This window comes from Euprymna scolopes, chromosome 28 (assembly GCF_053919585.1).
Source record: "Euprymna scolopes isolate OS-2025 chromosome 28, ASM5391958v1, whole genome shotgun sequence".
NCBI classification, from domain to species: Eukaryota; Metazoa; Mollusca; class Cephalopoda; order Sepiida; family Sepiolidae; genus Euprymna; species Euprymna scolopes.
This window is the reverse complement of record NC_136509.1, coordinates 2,876,077-2,892,740: the sequence shown is the minus strand read 5'-3', so window position 1 is coordinate 2,892,740 and position 16,664 is coordinate 2,876,077. Positions and strand designations below refer to the sequence as shown.

Below are 16,664 nucleotides of genomic sequence, written 5' to 3'. Positions count from 1 at the left end.
CTCTATTTCTATCCGTTTGATTTTTAACCCCCTCCTCACCCCTTGTCACTTCTCAATGACTTTACAATTAACTGTTTTTATTAGAGTTTTTACATTGTCTAATTTCTCTGTTTCTCACTATAATAAATACTAAATGTCGGATCGTTAATACGATTCGGTAATCAATCAATAAAACATGTTTTACTCTATAACAGTACTGTTAATTTTCTTTAATTTTTTTTACCGTTTACACATTATATATATATATATATTACCGTTTACTCATTATATATATATATATATTTGTAGCCATCGACATACAGTCCTGTTTCGTTGTATCACAACTCATCAGTGCCGCGAGACTAGCACCTCTCCCAAACCGAGGATTATATATATATATATGTATATATATATATATAGTAATTTATAAAATATATATGGCGATTAAGCTACACTGAATATTCTGCGTTTCATCCAACTATAGGATTCGTCAGGCTTATGCGCGAATTCTGTCGTTGCTTCTTGTTTTTATATATGTTGAGGATTTCTAGTTGGCCAATCAGCTTTCTAGTATCAACCGCGCCCCTTCCTATCAGCCAATGGGCATGCATTTTATCAAACAATGGATCTGTTTTAGAACTAGGTTAATGGTTTTAGGTGGCCGTTCTCCTTTTATATATATATATTTATATATATATATATATATATATATATATATATATATATATATACATATATATATATATGCATATGTATATGTATTTATATGCATATGTATATACATGCATATGTATATATATGCATATGTATATATATGTATATGCATATGTATATATATATGTATGTATATATATATATATATATATATATATATGTAGGTATGTATGTATATTCAGCATGTCCAAAAAGTAACTAAAGGGTTTGGAACTTCAATAAGTTCTTTATATTTGATGTTATTTTTCTGTAATTTCAACACTACCTGACTACGGCATTTTTAAAATATTAAACAGGAAATGCAAAATTCAAACAATCTTTATTTATGAAAGATTACGTTTTTTATGTTAGCCTCACATATTTGTTCTCTTTCCCAAACAATTTTCATTACTGATTGCAGAATCTCTGGATTACTATTTAACTACTTGATTTCGTTTCGTACAATTATTGCAGGGTTTATGCTTCGTTTGCATACACTTATTAAGATATTCTTACAAGAAAAGTTGGGACTAGTAAGGTCCGGGGAATGTGGTGGAAGCTTTTAGGGTCAACACATTTAACCCCTATGTTTAGTAAAACAATTTCACAACTTGCGTATGTTGTTAAGTGCTAAACTTATCCATAATTAATTTCCAAAATAGTATCTGTAAAATATCTGAAGTAGAGAAAAAATATTCATTCATGGTAAAATGACAAATACCTTTAACCCTTCAGTGATCTTTTAGACGTATATATATATATATATATACATATATATATATATATATATATATATATATATATATATATATTAAGTAATGTGATTGATAATGTAAAATTTAAAAATCCAATTATAATTAAATTAAAAATCCGTTTCATAAGAAGGAACAACAACAAAATCAATATATATATATATATATATATATATATATATATATATATATATATATATATATATATATATATATATAGTTTTCCTCTGGGAAGATATCCATAAATTGAAAATAATTGAATTTCAACAATGGTCATTGATAGTGCTCAATCATAAGAGAGCAAGTTATATATTTTTTTTTTAAATTAAATACAGTCATATCTTGCTACGATGTTATACCTCAGCTTCCATTCCTCTCTCCCCCATTGTGTTCACAACCCCCTTTTGTATTATTATATTACCCCTCCTCTGTACTAATTCCTTAATCTCAGACTACCCTTCCAACTCTCTCTTCTTAACACCCCGCTTCTCTTAACAGAAACCGGATCTTCGAATTAAATAATAACTTTAATTTTGTCCATCGCCGCTGATGGCGAATCTTTTCTCCTCCAAAATTTAAAAAGGTGTTTAACCTTTTCAGTTTTTGTATCTTAATTTTTCTTGCCTGATGATATCTAATGTGATCGAAACGGTCTGCACATCGTAGCAAGATATGACTGTATTTACATTTTAAAAAATTATATATATATATATATATATATATATGTGTGTGTGTGTGTGTGTGTGTATATATGCGTGTTTGTGCGGTCTGTAATGAGTCTTTTAAACCTTAAAAGTAATTCGTCTAGTGTATATTTATGAGAGCACCAATAATATTTATGCTCCCCTTAACCGTGTTTCAATCTGTGATTGTCCAGTATTTCCGAACATGTGTTGATGTGTGTATGTGTATATATTCTTATATGCTAACATTGTATCGTCAAGCACGGAATACCAGCAAAAGCACATATCTCTTATCTTTCTTCCATTCGTCTTGTAATTAAAGCTGCTTTCCCCGAAAGTGAAAACGCTCAGACGGAAATTATATTTTGATAAAATCATGTATTTCTTAGCGGATTCCTTTTCGCAGTTGGCACACTTTTTATGAGACTAAATTTTGCTAAGTCGTCCTCTTCTGACTTTCATGAGATTCCTGTCCAAAATCTTCGTCGGTTTTCTAACGCGTTACATATTGAACTAATCTACCTCGTAAATAAAACTACGTTTCAAAATCTATCTCTTCTATTACGTCATTACTATACGTAGCCGAATGTGTCTTGCTGAGTTTTTGTCACGCATCTTTCTTTATATTCTAACATTTTTTTTATCAAGTTAACATTTTTATTTGCGCTTGTTATGAAAACTAACATTTCTTTCTATTAAAACGGTTAAGCATAAATACTTTTATCTTTAAATTTTTATTGAGTTTTGTAACGTACTCAAAGGAAACAAATAAATAAAAATCCGGGTCGGCTTTTTTTTCTTTATCAACAAAAACATTTATTACCGTTCCTTTCGGCACCACTTTAAAAATGTCTCTCGCTGCTAAATGTCCGTTTGATCCGGCATACGATTCTAATTCTTCCGACTGTACGCTGGTATTAGCTATCCATTTGATAAAATCATGTATTTCTTAGCGGATTCCTTTTCACAGTTAGCACACTTTTTATAAGACTAAATCAGCGGCGATGGGAAAAATTAAAGTTATTATTTAATTCGAAGATCCGGTTTCTTCGACTTTACACGTCCGTTTTCTTCGACGCGCACTTTGCTTCTTCCGACCACGTGGTGTATTTTTTTATTTTTCCCCTTTTTTTCTTGTGCACACTTTCTAATTTGCATATGCGTGTTTTTTTTTATTATTGCTGCTGCTGCTAATTTTTCCCAAGCCAGCCATCCTTCGCTGCAGCTGATATTTTCCCATGCCCTACTATTCACTCTGATACAGCGTTGACATCATTCTTTCTCATATTCTATTTGAACTAATATTATAACGAGCATAGTAATCGCCGATCAGCACCACTTATTGGCGTTTCCCGGCGAATATCCAACAACCGTTGCAAATAAATAATTTAAACCATTTATTATTAAACGCACCTGTAACACTTTACGTGATAATATGAACGTATATTCAGGTAGAAATTAAGTGCAGTGTGTTTCGAAAATTTATAGCATAACAGCGGGATTGTTTTATACATACAATGATTTACCAACACGTTTTAAGCCAAGTTATTTTATTGACAGGGTAGAGTCTATGGCAACAATGAGAAGAGCATTTATGATCAAAATCGTGTTCTTTTCTTCCCTCTCGACCTGCAGGGCGTAATACATGGAAGGGGAGTATTGGCTGATAACTTAATACATATAAAACTATGCTGCGTTCTATTTCTTATCCTCAATTTGCCATGGTTAAATGAATGAATTTCTCATTGAGAAAGTCCCCTGGTTTGACAATCTTCTAAAACGTACCTTCTCTTCAGACCCGTAATGGAAGACTTATATCAAATTTATTGCTAAAGTTTGACAATAAAGTACACTTCATGATGAAGTAGGCCTGCCACATATGGAGAGGTGCTGCCGCAGCAGATTTTCCTGCCTTGTAAGCGCGCAAAACAAACTTCGAAATCTAGTAGGTGATGCTTACTTCGTTTTTCTGCAATCTTGTTTATGGAAGATTCGTTGATAGTTTATCTCTAATTGATCGTAATTTCAATGATTACTGTTCGACTCGGCTCTGATACATGGTCCTTTCTTGTAAAGAAATTACCAGAAAAACTCGTCTAACTACAATGAATACTCATTTAACAGATGTAAAGTCTGACGTTACCTATTTTTCGGACCATTTGTTTATGTTGTAACTCTCAAGCGAGAAGGTGGTTAAGGACCCATTTTTATCTAGAAATCTCGGCTCGTGTAGTCTAGTCTTCTCTGAGGTTGTTACAGGAAATCTGGTATGCTGAAAGCGAATATCAAAAAGCTTAATTTCGCAGAATTATGTACAAATGTGTTTACATTTCTCATTCAGTTTTTCTCAAATCTCTTCACAGACAGCGACAGACGGTTGGGTGAGGAAAGTGAACGGGGCACGTTTCTATACGGTGTGTTCTTGCCGAATTCAACAAGCAATTTCCACTAATCTGATCTACGACTCAACTCTCACTGACTAATTTTCGCACGACAGTCGCATATATAGTAAGGTATGTGGATGGGGTGGAAATTCTTCCAGCAAATAAGATTTCGCCACGAAATCTCAATCCCAGGTTCTTCGGTGGACAGCATTCCCATACCTGAAATCTGAATTATTCATTCTCACGATTTTCAAGGCCAGATGTCAATTCTGAGTTCATTTAAGGCCAGACAATGGTATAAGTGAAATTTCCTGTCATCAACTTTTAGCCGTAAAAATATATTTCTCTGGTTTCAAACAATATCTATTTTGACATGAAATAAAATATATATACTTATCTTCTCTATCTTAAATCCTTAGGTTATCTGGCGTCACCCGGAAATACAAAGCTACTTCAGTGTAGTTTTAACGCTCCTCAATGGGGGATTATGTTACAATGTGTATTTCAGTTGTTGACACTACTTCTCTACTTGAAAGGTTTCGCCAGCATTCTAAAAACTGCAATGGATGAGACCGGTTGCAGACCACCAAACTGTCAGCATGACCTTCTTTTAATGCAGCTCCGACTTCGGGAAGTGTCGTGGACCTTCGTTGGCGACTAACCACTGAACTTAGCGGCGCCGGTTGTCGTAAAAGCCCACTTTTCATTGCAAGCCATAATCCGGTGGAGAAACGGGTCGTTCTTGTTGCGTAAAGAAGGGGAGATGGCACTTCATAATGTCGTTGCTTTTGATTATCGTTCAATTCATGAGGCACCCATTTATCAACATTTTATTTTATTTTTCCAATCTCTATAAAGCTTTTGGAAACCATCCTGTAAGTTACGTCTAATTAAGAAGAAACTTCTCGAACAGTTATGCGTGGATTGGCTTTACTAAAGCTCATAAATGATCATTATCAACATCCGATGGCCAATCACTACGCTCAGCATCTTCAGGAGTCTCATTGTCGCCACAAAATTTCTTAAACCACCATTGTTCTGTGCGTTTAGTAGTGATTCCTATGTAAAAACTCCGATTATATGGCGAGCTGTTTTAGCAACTCTTTGGCCTAACTTGAATTGAAATAAGAAAAGTGTGCGATTTTGCTTTTTTTCCATCTTGTATTCAACGTTCTGAAAGAAAGACATAATTGATTTTTAACGTTTGTAATTCAAACGATTAGATGAGGAAGATACGCTCTTAAAAATAATATATAAAGTAAAGCTATTATAACGAAAACTTATTTGAAAATACATAATTTGAAATCCAAATTTTGAATTTCATAATATAATTTCATGTCAAACTCATAAAAAAATGATGTTTTATTCTTTAAAACTGTTTTCATGATGTTTTATTCCATTGTTCTGTTTTACAGTCAAGCAGCGGTGGCGGAGGAAGTGGAGGTTCAATTTGCCTGAGGTGTTACACTTTACTGAGCTCGAATATTCAGTTGCTAAGCAACGGCGGTGATGGTAGAGGTAAAGGTGGAGGCGGTGCCGGCGGACTGATAAATGTATTTTACACCAGTGGATATTTCCAGAATGACATCATAATATCAAGCGGTAAATATCAATGTTTCATTAGTGTGTCTGTAGATATATTACCCTGAAGCTCTTTCTTTTTTTTCTCTAAAGTCTTTAAAATACATTCATCATTGGCCAAACTTGGTCGCTAACGTCATTAAGACATGCGGTTGTAATTGGCATGACTAATTCCTTCAAGGACTATAAAATCAGCAGGGATTTATGACAATACAATAGATATACAATTCTATATTGTATTTACAGGGAGACCCAACGTTGTCCGGGTTTAAATGAGGATCAACAAATATTCCACCCTCCCATACTTTTATTGTCATCGAAATTGGTGAACTCGCCGGTTTTTAATCTCCTACTGTTCTGTTGATTTTTTTTTAAATTTTCTGAAAATAATGGCTTAAATTAAAAATTAAAATGCAAAAGTCAAGTATAATGCTTCAATTGTGCTTTGTATAAGAAACATTCATTTCCAACGTGCCCGTTTCTTATAAAAGAATTTACAGTTGATTTTATAGACTGGGCCCTTCTGCTCGTGCAGTGGTAAAGCTTCTCAAAAACACTTGTGATGTTAGATTGTATAAAAGTTAAATTTGTTCCAACTCAGACTTCCATCTTTTATCAGATTTTAAGGATTATCTATTTCCGATACTTATCATCAGAAGCATCACGATATAAAACCTACGAAATGACATTCTATGACACATCAATTACCTGGGTGAAAAATTGCAAAGACAGTAGGCGAAGCCGTTGCTGAATTCATGGGAAATATACATATATATATATATATATATATATATATATATATATATATATATATATATATATATATATATATGGACGGAAATGTATAAAAAAGAATACGGAAGTATACAAGCTTATAACTTTTCTTTATTTCATTTTCAATTAGTGACGTGCAGAAATACAAAATAATATTATGAAGAAAAATTAAAAAACTTTTTTTACAGGTACAATATACATATAACTCCTACTTGTGAGACATCGGCTTGAGGTTATTAGCTGGTTGGATGACCGCGTCTTTTGTCGAGACGAAGTAGGTTCATTTCACTGTGGGATTTCGGCGCGGTTTGTTTGACCAGTGTTGGTTAATAGAAATTTTTGTGTGCGGGGCGTTTGCTCAGTTGGAAGAGTGCTTGCCTCGCATGCAAGACGCTCGGGTTTCGAATCCTGGGTTCGGATGTGTCTAACTGATGAGCCCAAATGAGGGCGAAACTCGAGTCTTGGACTCCGGTTCGTTGACTGTCATAGCTCTTGTGGGATGCGACGTTATTTGGCTGTGAAATGTATCTATATATCTATAAAAGTGAACGTGTCTGTCTTTGCACATTTCTCTACGCAATAACTCTTATCAATTTTTAGTTTACAGACTCGAAATTTGATATACAGAGTACTGAGATTTGGGAGAATCTTTGGGTTCGGTTTTCGGCCAGAAATTTGGCTGTTAAGGAGTGAAAGTTCAACGATTTGACCTTTGAGAACTCTACCAAACTCCTCCGACAATTTTGTGTCTAAATATTTGTAATTTTAGATACAGGTCCTTTGGACATGGTCTTACCTAATAACTTGATTTGTAGCCCAAAACAATATATTTCAAGGGGTCATAATAGGAGTCAAAATTTAAAAAAAATTGACCTCTGTGATATCTACCAAGTTACTCAGACAATTTCTGGTAAAAACATTTGAAATTTGATATAAAGGGTATTCAGAGATATGGCAAGCTTTTTCATCAGTTTGTGTCGAAAAAATTTAGTTACCAATATATAAATATATGTATGTATGTATGTTTGCCTGTCTGCCTAATACTTTCGACAGAAGCGACAGATTTTCTTAAGATAAGTATCGTCTTGCATCTCGACCTTTCAGACGACAAATATCGAAAAATTAGCTAAAAACATTAATATCTTCACCTTCAACTGGGAACTTTTATACAAGAGGTCGCTTTTTTCGCCGATATTTTTAAAAGTCCTCCTCACCTTTCGATTGCCAAGCCTAAATTCATTAAAAAAATGTCACTTCCGGTTTGGCGGTGTTTGCCCCGTTCTTTTCTTTCTTTGCGGTACGGGTTCGAGCCTGCCTTCCTACTACCACTTTTTTTTGGGGGGGGGGCTCAACATGCACACCCAAACACCCGGGCAATGCCGGGCTGAAATGTAAAAGTATATATATATATATATATATATATATATATATATATATATATATATATATATATATATAACCTGACAAATTGTCAATTGTATTCTGACTATCACCCGCACTAGGGATTACAAAAAATAACCTTAACATTTTTCACTTTCGATGAAACTTCGCTAAGTAATTTAACTGCTTTTTTTCCTGATAAAAAATGGTTTCATTACAAATTCCGTTGAGATTCCTGAGTTTTACAAAAAGATTCCCAAGTTGGACAAGATGTGTCAATAATACTCTTCGGATGTATTTGGTTTATATAAATGTAGAGGATGCCAATGCAAGTAAAATAACGTCTGGATGGTAGAATAGGACAACCATTTTACCAGCGATCTTGCGGATGTGATCTAATGATTGACTTTAAACGTACAAGTTCGAATCAAAAATTTATTTCGGTTTGTGATTATTCATTTAGAAAAAGAATCCTGCGGAAGTGTTAATGCGGTTATATAAGAAACAATGCTTGTCTGACGTCGGTCTATAAATTTCAAAATACATGAACAGATTACATTGCCGCAACTTAATAATAAAACTTTATTTTTCCTTTACTGGAGTTTCAACTCGTGATTAATTTTCGTTGAACTGTGCCATTTACACGCGGTGCAGTTGTTTATTTTTACTTGTTTTATCATTTCTTTCATAATTCATTTTTTTAGAAACATTTTAGTTCATTGAATAAATCTCTTCATTACGTTCCATTGTTGATGGAATGTCTAATTGATTTCTTGATACTACAGTACGTGTCAGTGCATAGGCGAATGTTTATGTGTGTCAATTTATACATATATATATACATATATATATGTATATATATGGCAATTAAGCTACACTGCTATCATATATATATGGCAATTAAGCTACACAGAATATTCCGCGCTTCATCCACGCTAGGATTCATCAACTTAATTGCCATATATATATATATATATATATATATATATATATATATATATATATATATGTGTGTGTGTGTGTGTGTGTGTATGGCTTAATTGCCATATATATTTCTTAACTTACTATCTAGCTCTACCTACATATTGAGCACTGTTGAAATAAATACTTAAAGTTTTCGCATAAATTTATACTTTCGTATATTAATTTATGTGATTAAATTAAGAAATCATATATAACCTGATGAATCCTTGCGAGGATTAAAAGCGGAATATTCTGTGTAGCTTAATTGGCATATATATTTTATAACTTACTATATATACATATATTGGCAAATAAAAAGCGAAATCTACAAGGCCAATCAAAGTAAACCGGATTGCTCCACTTTTTTCTGTGTATTATATTATACACGCTGCCTTAGTTTGTACGTGAGGTGTCACTTTCACCTTTTTCTAAAAAGATGAGATCGGCTACTCGTCAGACATAAAAAGTAATTGTAGATGTGTGCTACAAATGAAAATGTCGTTTCGAAATGAATTATTTAATAGTTCGATGTTACGAATAAAATGTGGTTGATTTTTTTGCTTAAATTTATTTTTATAGAATACTAGAAGGCCGCCCAGCCTTGCCCGGCCTTGCCCGGTCATAAAATACGCATAAATATTATAATTCTAATTAATGCAGAATTCTTATTCATTATACACAGAAATACTTATGTATTAAATGCAACGTTAAATTTCTTTTTAAATTAAGATTATTTTTAAATGTACAAGAGCATGTGAATATTTTAGACTTTGTTGCTTTCAACTTATTCCTTTTAAAAATGAACTACACAAAAAAACATGTAGAAATTGAGACATGCGCATGAGAGTATTATGTGTTTTTTAAACAGTTGACTTCTTGTAAATAAAATAAAATACTCGAGCTGAGATCGAAACAAAACCCAATTTATTAGACCAGTTTGACACGAATTTGAAAAGTGTTTTGTAAACCCATTATTTTAAACATGAAGAAGAAGTCATGTTTTCCAGCTACGTATGCGCATTCGTTAAAAAGTTGATAAACATAATTATGCGACGACCCCCCCATGTACCAATTTTCAAATGGTGACCCCTTAGCAGCACTTTGTTCCAGATGTAAACGAATTAAAACGTTTTCCACGTGTCTGAATATTTTATATATTAAATTTCAAGTTTGTAGGTCATACATTCGTAGAGTATATAGGTTGAGAAGTGTCTTCACACACACATTCTCACTTTTATAAATATATGCATATAAGAAAATTATTAATTTTAAATAAATTCAAATAGTGAAACGTTCCTTATATTTATTTTCAATCTATTTAGCTGGCAATATGTTATGAACGTATTACTTGGACGATGTAACCTCCGACTTTTAAAGCTACTCACCTATATTCATGAGAAACTCTGGAAACTTTACAGAATATCGAATTTAAACTTACATTATCGTAGGATGTGAATTGTTCTGGTTCTATGAAACATTATTTAGTAGAAGTCTTCAGGACGCAATTCTTATGTTATTATTAATTTATATCAGTAGAAAATAAGATCTAAGATAAAATGTTAGAATGAGTCAAATTATACGAATAATAAATGACTATCTCTAAAATTCTAAAACAGAAATAATAAATGATTATCTCTAATATTCTAAAACAGAAATAATAAATGATTATCTCTAATATTCTAAAACAGAAATAATAAATGACTATCTCTAAAATTCTAAAACAGAAATAATAAATGACTATCTCGAAAATTCTAAAACAAAAATAATAAATGACTATCTCTAAAATTCTAAAAAAAAATAATAAATGATTATCTCTAAAATTCTAAAACAAAAATAATAAATGATTATCTCTAAAATTCTAAAACAGAAATAATAAAGTACTCTCTCGAAAATTCTAAAACAGAAATAATAAATGACTATCTCTAAAATTCTAAAACAGAAATAATAAATGACTATCTCTAAAATTCTAAAACAGAAATAATAAATGACTATCTCTAAAATTCTAAAACAGAAATAATAAATGACTATCTCGAAAATTCTAAAACAGAAATAATAAAGTACTCTCTCGAAAATTCTAAAACAGAAATAATAAATGACTATCTCGAAAATTCTAAAACAGAAATAATAAATGATTATCTCTAAAATTCTAAAACAGAAATAATAAAGTACTCTTTCGAAAATTCTAAAACAGAAATAATAAATGACTATCTCTAAAATTCTAAAACAGAAATAATAAATGACTATCTCTAAAATTCTAAAACAGAAATAATAAATGACTATCTCGAAAATTCTAAAACAGAAATAATAAATGACTATCTCGAAAATTCTAAAACAGAAATAATAAATGACTATCTCTAAAATTCTAAAACAAAAATAATAAATGACTATCTCTAAAATTCTAAAACAGAAATAATAAAGTACTCTCTCGAAAATTCCAAAACAAAAATAATAAATGACTATCTCTAAAGTTCTAAAACAGAAATAATAAATGACTATCTCTAAAATTCTAAAACAAAAATAATAAATGACTATCTCTAAAATTCTAAAACAAAAATAATAAATGACTATCTCTAAAATTCTAAAACAAAAATAATAAATGATTATCTCTAAAATTCTAAAACAAAAATAATAAATGATTATCTCTAAAATTCTAAAACAGAAATAATAAAGTACTCTCTCGAAAATTCTAAAACAGAAATAATAAATGACTACCTCTAAAATTCTAAAACAGAAATAATAAATGACTATCTCGAAAATTCTAAAACAGAAATAATAAAGTACTCTCTCGAAAATTCTAAAACAGAAATAATAAATGACTATCTCGAAAATTCTAAAACAGAAATAATAAATGATTATCTCTAAAATTCTAAAACAGAAATAATAAAGTACTCTCTCGAAAATTCTAAAACAGAAATAATAAATGAGTATCTCTAAAATTCTAAAACAGAAATAATAAATGACTATCTCTAAAATTCTAAAACAGAAATAATAAATGACTATCTCTAAAATTCTAAAACAGAAATAATAAATGACTATCTCTAAAATTCTAAAACAAAAATAATAAATGACTATCTCTAAAATTCTAAAACAAAAATAATAAATGACTATCTCTAAAATTCTAAAACAAAAATAATAAATGACTATCTCTACAATTCTAAAACAGAAATAATAAAGTACTCTCTCGAAAATTCTAAAACAAAAAAAATAAATGACTATCTCTAAAATTCTAAAACAGAAATAATAAATGACTATCTCTAATATTCTAAAACATAAATATTTTACAATAAGTTGAAAACAACGAACTCTAAAATATTCACAATCTCTTATATATTTAAAAATAATTTTAATTTAATTAAATAAATCAAATGTAGAAATACATCAATATAAAAATACTTACTATCGTCAAGAGTACCCAACTCGATTTCTTAAATAATTCATCCTTAATATATACTTAACTATATTCTTGTTCCATGTTTTACGTCAAGTTTTTTTATAGATATAATATAATTGTTTGATCGATTCATTTTGAAAATATTTTTGCCAGTAAATATCTTGTTGCAATAACAACTATTGAACATTATTAACCACGAATGAATTGTCTATACTGCATCCTAAAACCTACATTGTCATATTGTTACGTTTTCATTTTGATAATTGAAACCGGAACGCCATATTTAGTGTTCACGGATGTACGGCACAAAGACTGGACCCACGATATCATTGTAAAATAAATCCTAATAAAAAATAAAAACCATCATTCAGTTTATCATGTGATTTGAAAGAAGTTGTGTTTGATCTTATTACATCATCAAAGATGGGATAGTGAAGACATAATCATTTTTTAAAAAAATTATATTACGTCTATGTTTGTAATTATTTTAATACAATTTCAATTTGCTTTTCTTTAGGGGGAAATGGCGCAGAGGTTGGCGGTCCCGGACTATTTTACTTGCATCATCTCAATAAATTCCGAAAATTGCGTGTGGATAACAAGTGCAAAAAGCCAACTGTAAGTTATTTAAATATTATTTTATTTCGCAATTAAGCAAATTTACCAATCCAAACGACTTTCGGTTTGATACCTCTCCGGAGTAAACACTAGTATATAAGAAATAAAAACACTTGTTTAAATAAAAAAATGTTTATTTACATATAATTATTTACCGAAACATTTTACAGAAATAATTAAAAGTAAATGATTTTTTTTAGATATAGTAAATAAAAACAGTCATGGCCTCATTTTTGAAAAAATAAATATTTTTTATTCAATATGATTTTTTGTTAAATCATATCAGGGTTTTCAGATTAAGGAAGAGAAACGCAATATAGAGCTTACTTGCGGTGTTGGTGTCACGCCCACCATACCTTTATACAATATGAATGAATCTTGATTTTGGCTTCAGTGTTTCCTGTCTCATAATGTGGCTCTCTCTGAATTGAAATTCGTATATATATATATATATATATATATATATATATATATATATATATATATATATATATATACTAGCAAAAGTTACCGTCGTTGACTAGGGTCAAAAACAGCCTACAAAAATGGACTCTGATTTATGAAAGTATGATAGGTTATGAAAAGGAAGGGTTGTAAAGAGATAGCTTCGAATTCGGGGGTATCAAAACCAAAGCAAAATATGATGAAAGTAAAAATAAAAAAGATAAACCCCATAATTTATTATACCATACCTGTTTACACTGAAACACTTACCACAATATTCTGTGGATCTATATTAAAAAACCTTGTTAAACTTTGTGACATATTTCCATTCTATGGAGGTAAGGCGCGAATGAACACCTCATAATTTTATTATACCATATGTCTTCAAACTGAAACATAATTATCAAAGTATGCGTACGCAGGTAGATATGAAAAGTCTTTATTAAAGTTTTTGCCTATTCCCATTCTATGAAGGCCAGGCCGGAACGCAGAACCCACAATCTTATTATACCATTATACTATTTAAGATTTTTTATTATACCATTATACTATTTAAGTTAAAACATACTTATCAAAGTATTTGTATGTACATCTATATAAAAACACACGGGTAAACGTTTTCTTTTAATTTTTATTTTTTTTATTTCTATACTTTGTGGACCAGTCGCGGATGCAGACACCGCAATTTTAATGAACAACCGTTCTGCCAGATCAAACATGCTCATTCCTGTGTCTCGATACATCTTCTATCATTATATGTAATCAGTTTTTTTTTAAATAGTCAACCGTATATGGGCCTATTCGTGACTACACACACACACACACACACACACACACACACACGGGCATTCAGCTTTATATTATATATATATATATATATATATATATATATATATATATATATATATATATATATATATATATATATATATATATATATCATAATTTAGGTATTTTTTATGTATGATTTGAACAGGGTAATTTTCAAGTATAGAATTTTTTTTATTGTTTCCAAACAATAAATACAGTTTAATAAATAAATGTCCCTCACTCATGAGTTTTCGATGATTAATGATCTTTTCTGAGGAAACATATTAGCAAATGTTAATATTGGTTTTCGCTTTATTTGCTTAAGGCAATAAACATAGACACTGAAAAGTCTTTAAAGTTTTTAAATCATTTTAGTTACAGATAATAAAGGAAATTAGATATTGTGGCAGAAAAAAGGATATTAAACTCCAAATTCAAAATGCATGCTAAATTCTGAGATACCTAAATTATGATTTATTTGCTCCATCCTGTCTATTGAGCAATTTTATTTAACTTGGATTGTCTTATATGAAATATTACATCTAATAATATTTTGCGAGACCGATAATCACTGGACTTGCATACCAGTAGATATATTACATTTCATTATTCTGATATATATATATATATATATATATATATATATATATATACATACATACATATATATATATATATATATATATATATATATGAACAAATGATTAATAAAATATGTTAAAAGACATCTTGAAAAAGAGTTAAAAACATATTTAATTTTAAAAAAGGAAGCACAAGATAAGTGGATAGTCCTGAACCCGCGGAGTTTCGAAGAAATGGTCTCCTTCTCATCAGAGGGCAGGAATTAGCAAAATGCAGGATCGGATTTTGCATATAAAAGTATTTAATGAAACTACAAGTAAGTCAAAGATCTTACTTGGTTAAAAAAAGGCGAGGTAAGGGGAACAGGAGGCAAAAGAAAAATAATAAAAAGATTTCACATGAATGGATAGTCCGGTGAAGGGTAAAAATCCAAAAATGGTAAAATCCAAAACGGTCGAATGTAAAATTTCAATCCACTGGGTAAATTCCAAATGGTCCAAAATCAATATATATATATATATATATATATATATATATATATATATATATATATATATATATATATATATATATATATATATAAAGTCTAAAAATGTGACATTTAGCGCTTCAGCCACCTTCCTTACTATTTAAACTATAAACAGAGATATAAGAAAGATTTCAAATTAAACCACTTCCAATTATGAACGAATTTGTTCATTATCAGAACTAATAGGTTGTGTTAGCAAGTTTAAATGCAAAGGTTCATTTTAACTTGTCGACATATTTCACTAGGCATTATTCATCCATTCAAACAATGAGCTTGCTAGTTATAAACCATTCCTCGTGTATGTGTCACGTGTCCAGTAGTTTGAGAGTGTATCGGTTAAATATTTATGCACAAAGAGTCATTCACACATCTGTATATTTAAATAAATCAAAATGCTTTATTTTTCGTATCAATTATTTCTGGAAAAATTAGTTTACGAGCATTCTTATGTTTCTACTCACATTAGAAAATTAATTACTCTGTTCGTTTCAGACGAGTTCCCAAACCTTTAGTCGTTTGTAATGGGTAAAATAGAATGTTGTTTATTAAGTAAAATTATGATAACAACGATATCAGAAGTAAAGTCTGTGTAACTTGGATTAAAATGATGTTTAAGAGATAAGTTGGCTGTGAGTCCCTTTAACTCATAGTTGTTATTGTATATTTAAGCGTTTTTTTAAATAAAGTTTTACTCCTTATTTTATATGAACAAACCTCGACGATGCAGAATATGCATTTGTTTATGCAAGTTGCGTTTAGATTAATATTAATCCAAATTTGACGGTGAATGTTTTGCAGAAGGGAACCGTAGATTGAATCTCAGTCAAGCATTTACCATGAAAGTACTGTTGCGTAATTGTCAATACTCTATATTTTATCCTCCCGTATGTTTTCTTTTTGATTAGGTGACTGAACCAACTGGTGACCATGCGAATGACGCAGATTATCAAATCTACAAGCGATCAGGTAAGATGTGGATTGTTTCGTTACGTTTGATACTAAAAAAGAAGTGATTTCTATTTGATGTTTTAAATTATGAAATGAATATTTCAAACAAAACAGAGCGAGTGACATCACTAAAACTTATGTCTCTCTACTTCA

At 30.4% G+C, this 16,664-nt stretch overlaps 1 protein-coding gene across 1 annotated transcript in view; it reads left to right on the top strand.

The window, feature by feature from the left end:
- The window catches only part of LOC145249431 (uncharacterized), a 911,941-nt gene that overhangs the window by 67,102 nt on the left and 828,175 nt on the right, over positions 1 to 16,664 (top strand). The window contains exons 9-11 of the mRNA XM_080110989.1: positions 5,907 to 6,093; positions 13,098 to 13,198; positions 16,469 to 16,529. Of these exons, the coding sequence (XP_079967115.1) occupies positions 5,907 to 6,093; positions 13,098 to 13,198; positions 16,469 to 16,529 (349 nt within the window). The remainder of the gene's footprint in view (positions 1 to 5,906; positions 6,094 to 13,097; positions 13,199 to 16,468; positions 16,530 to 16,664) is intronic.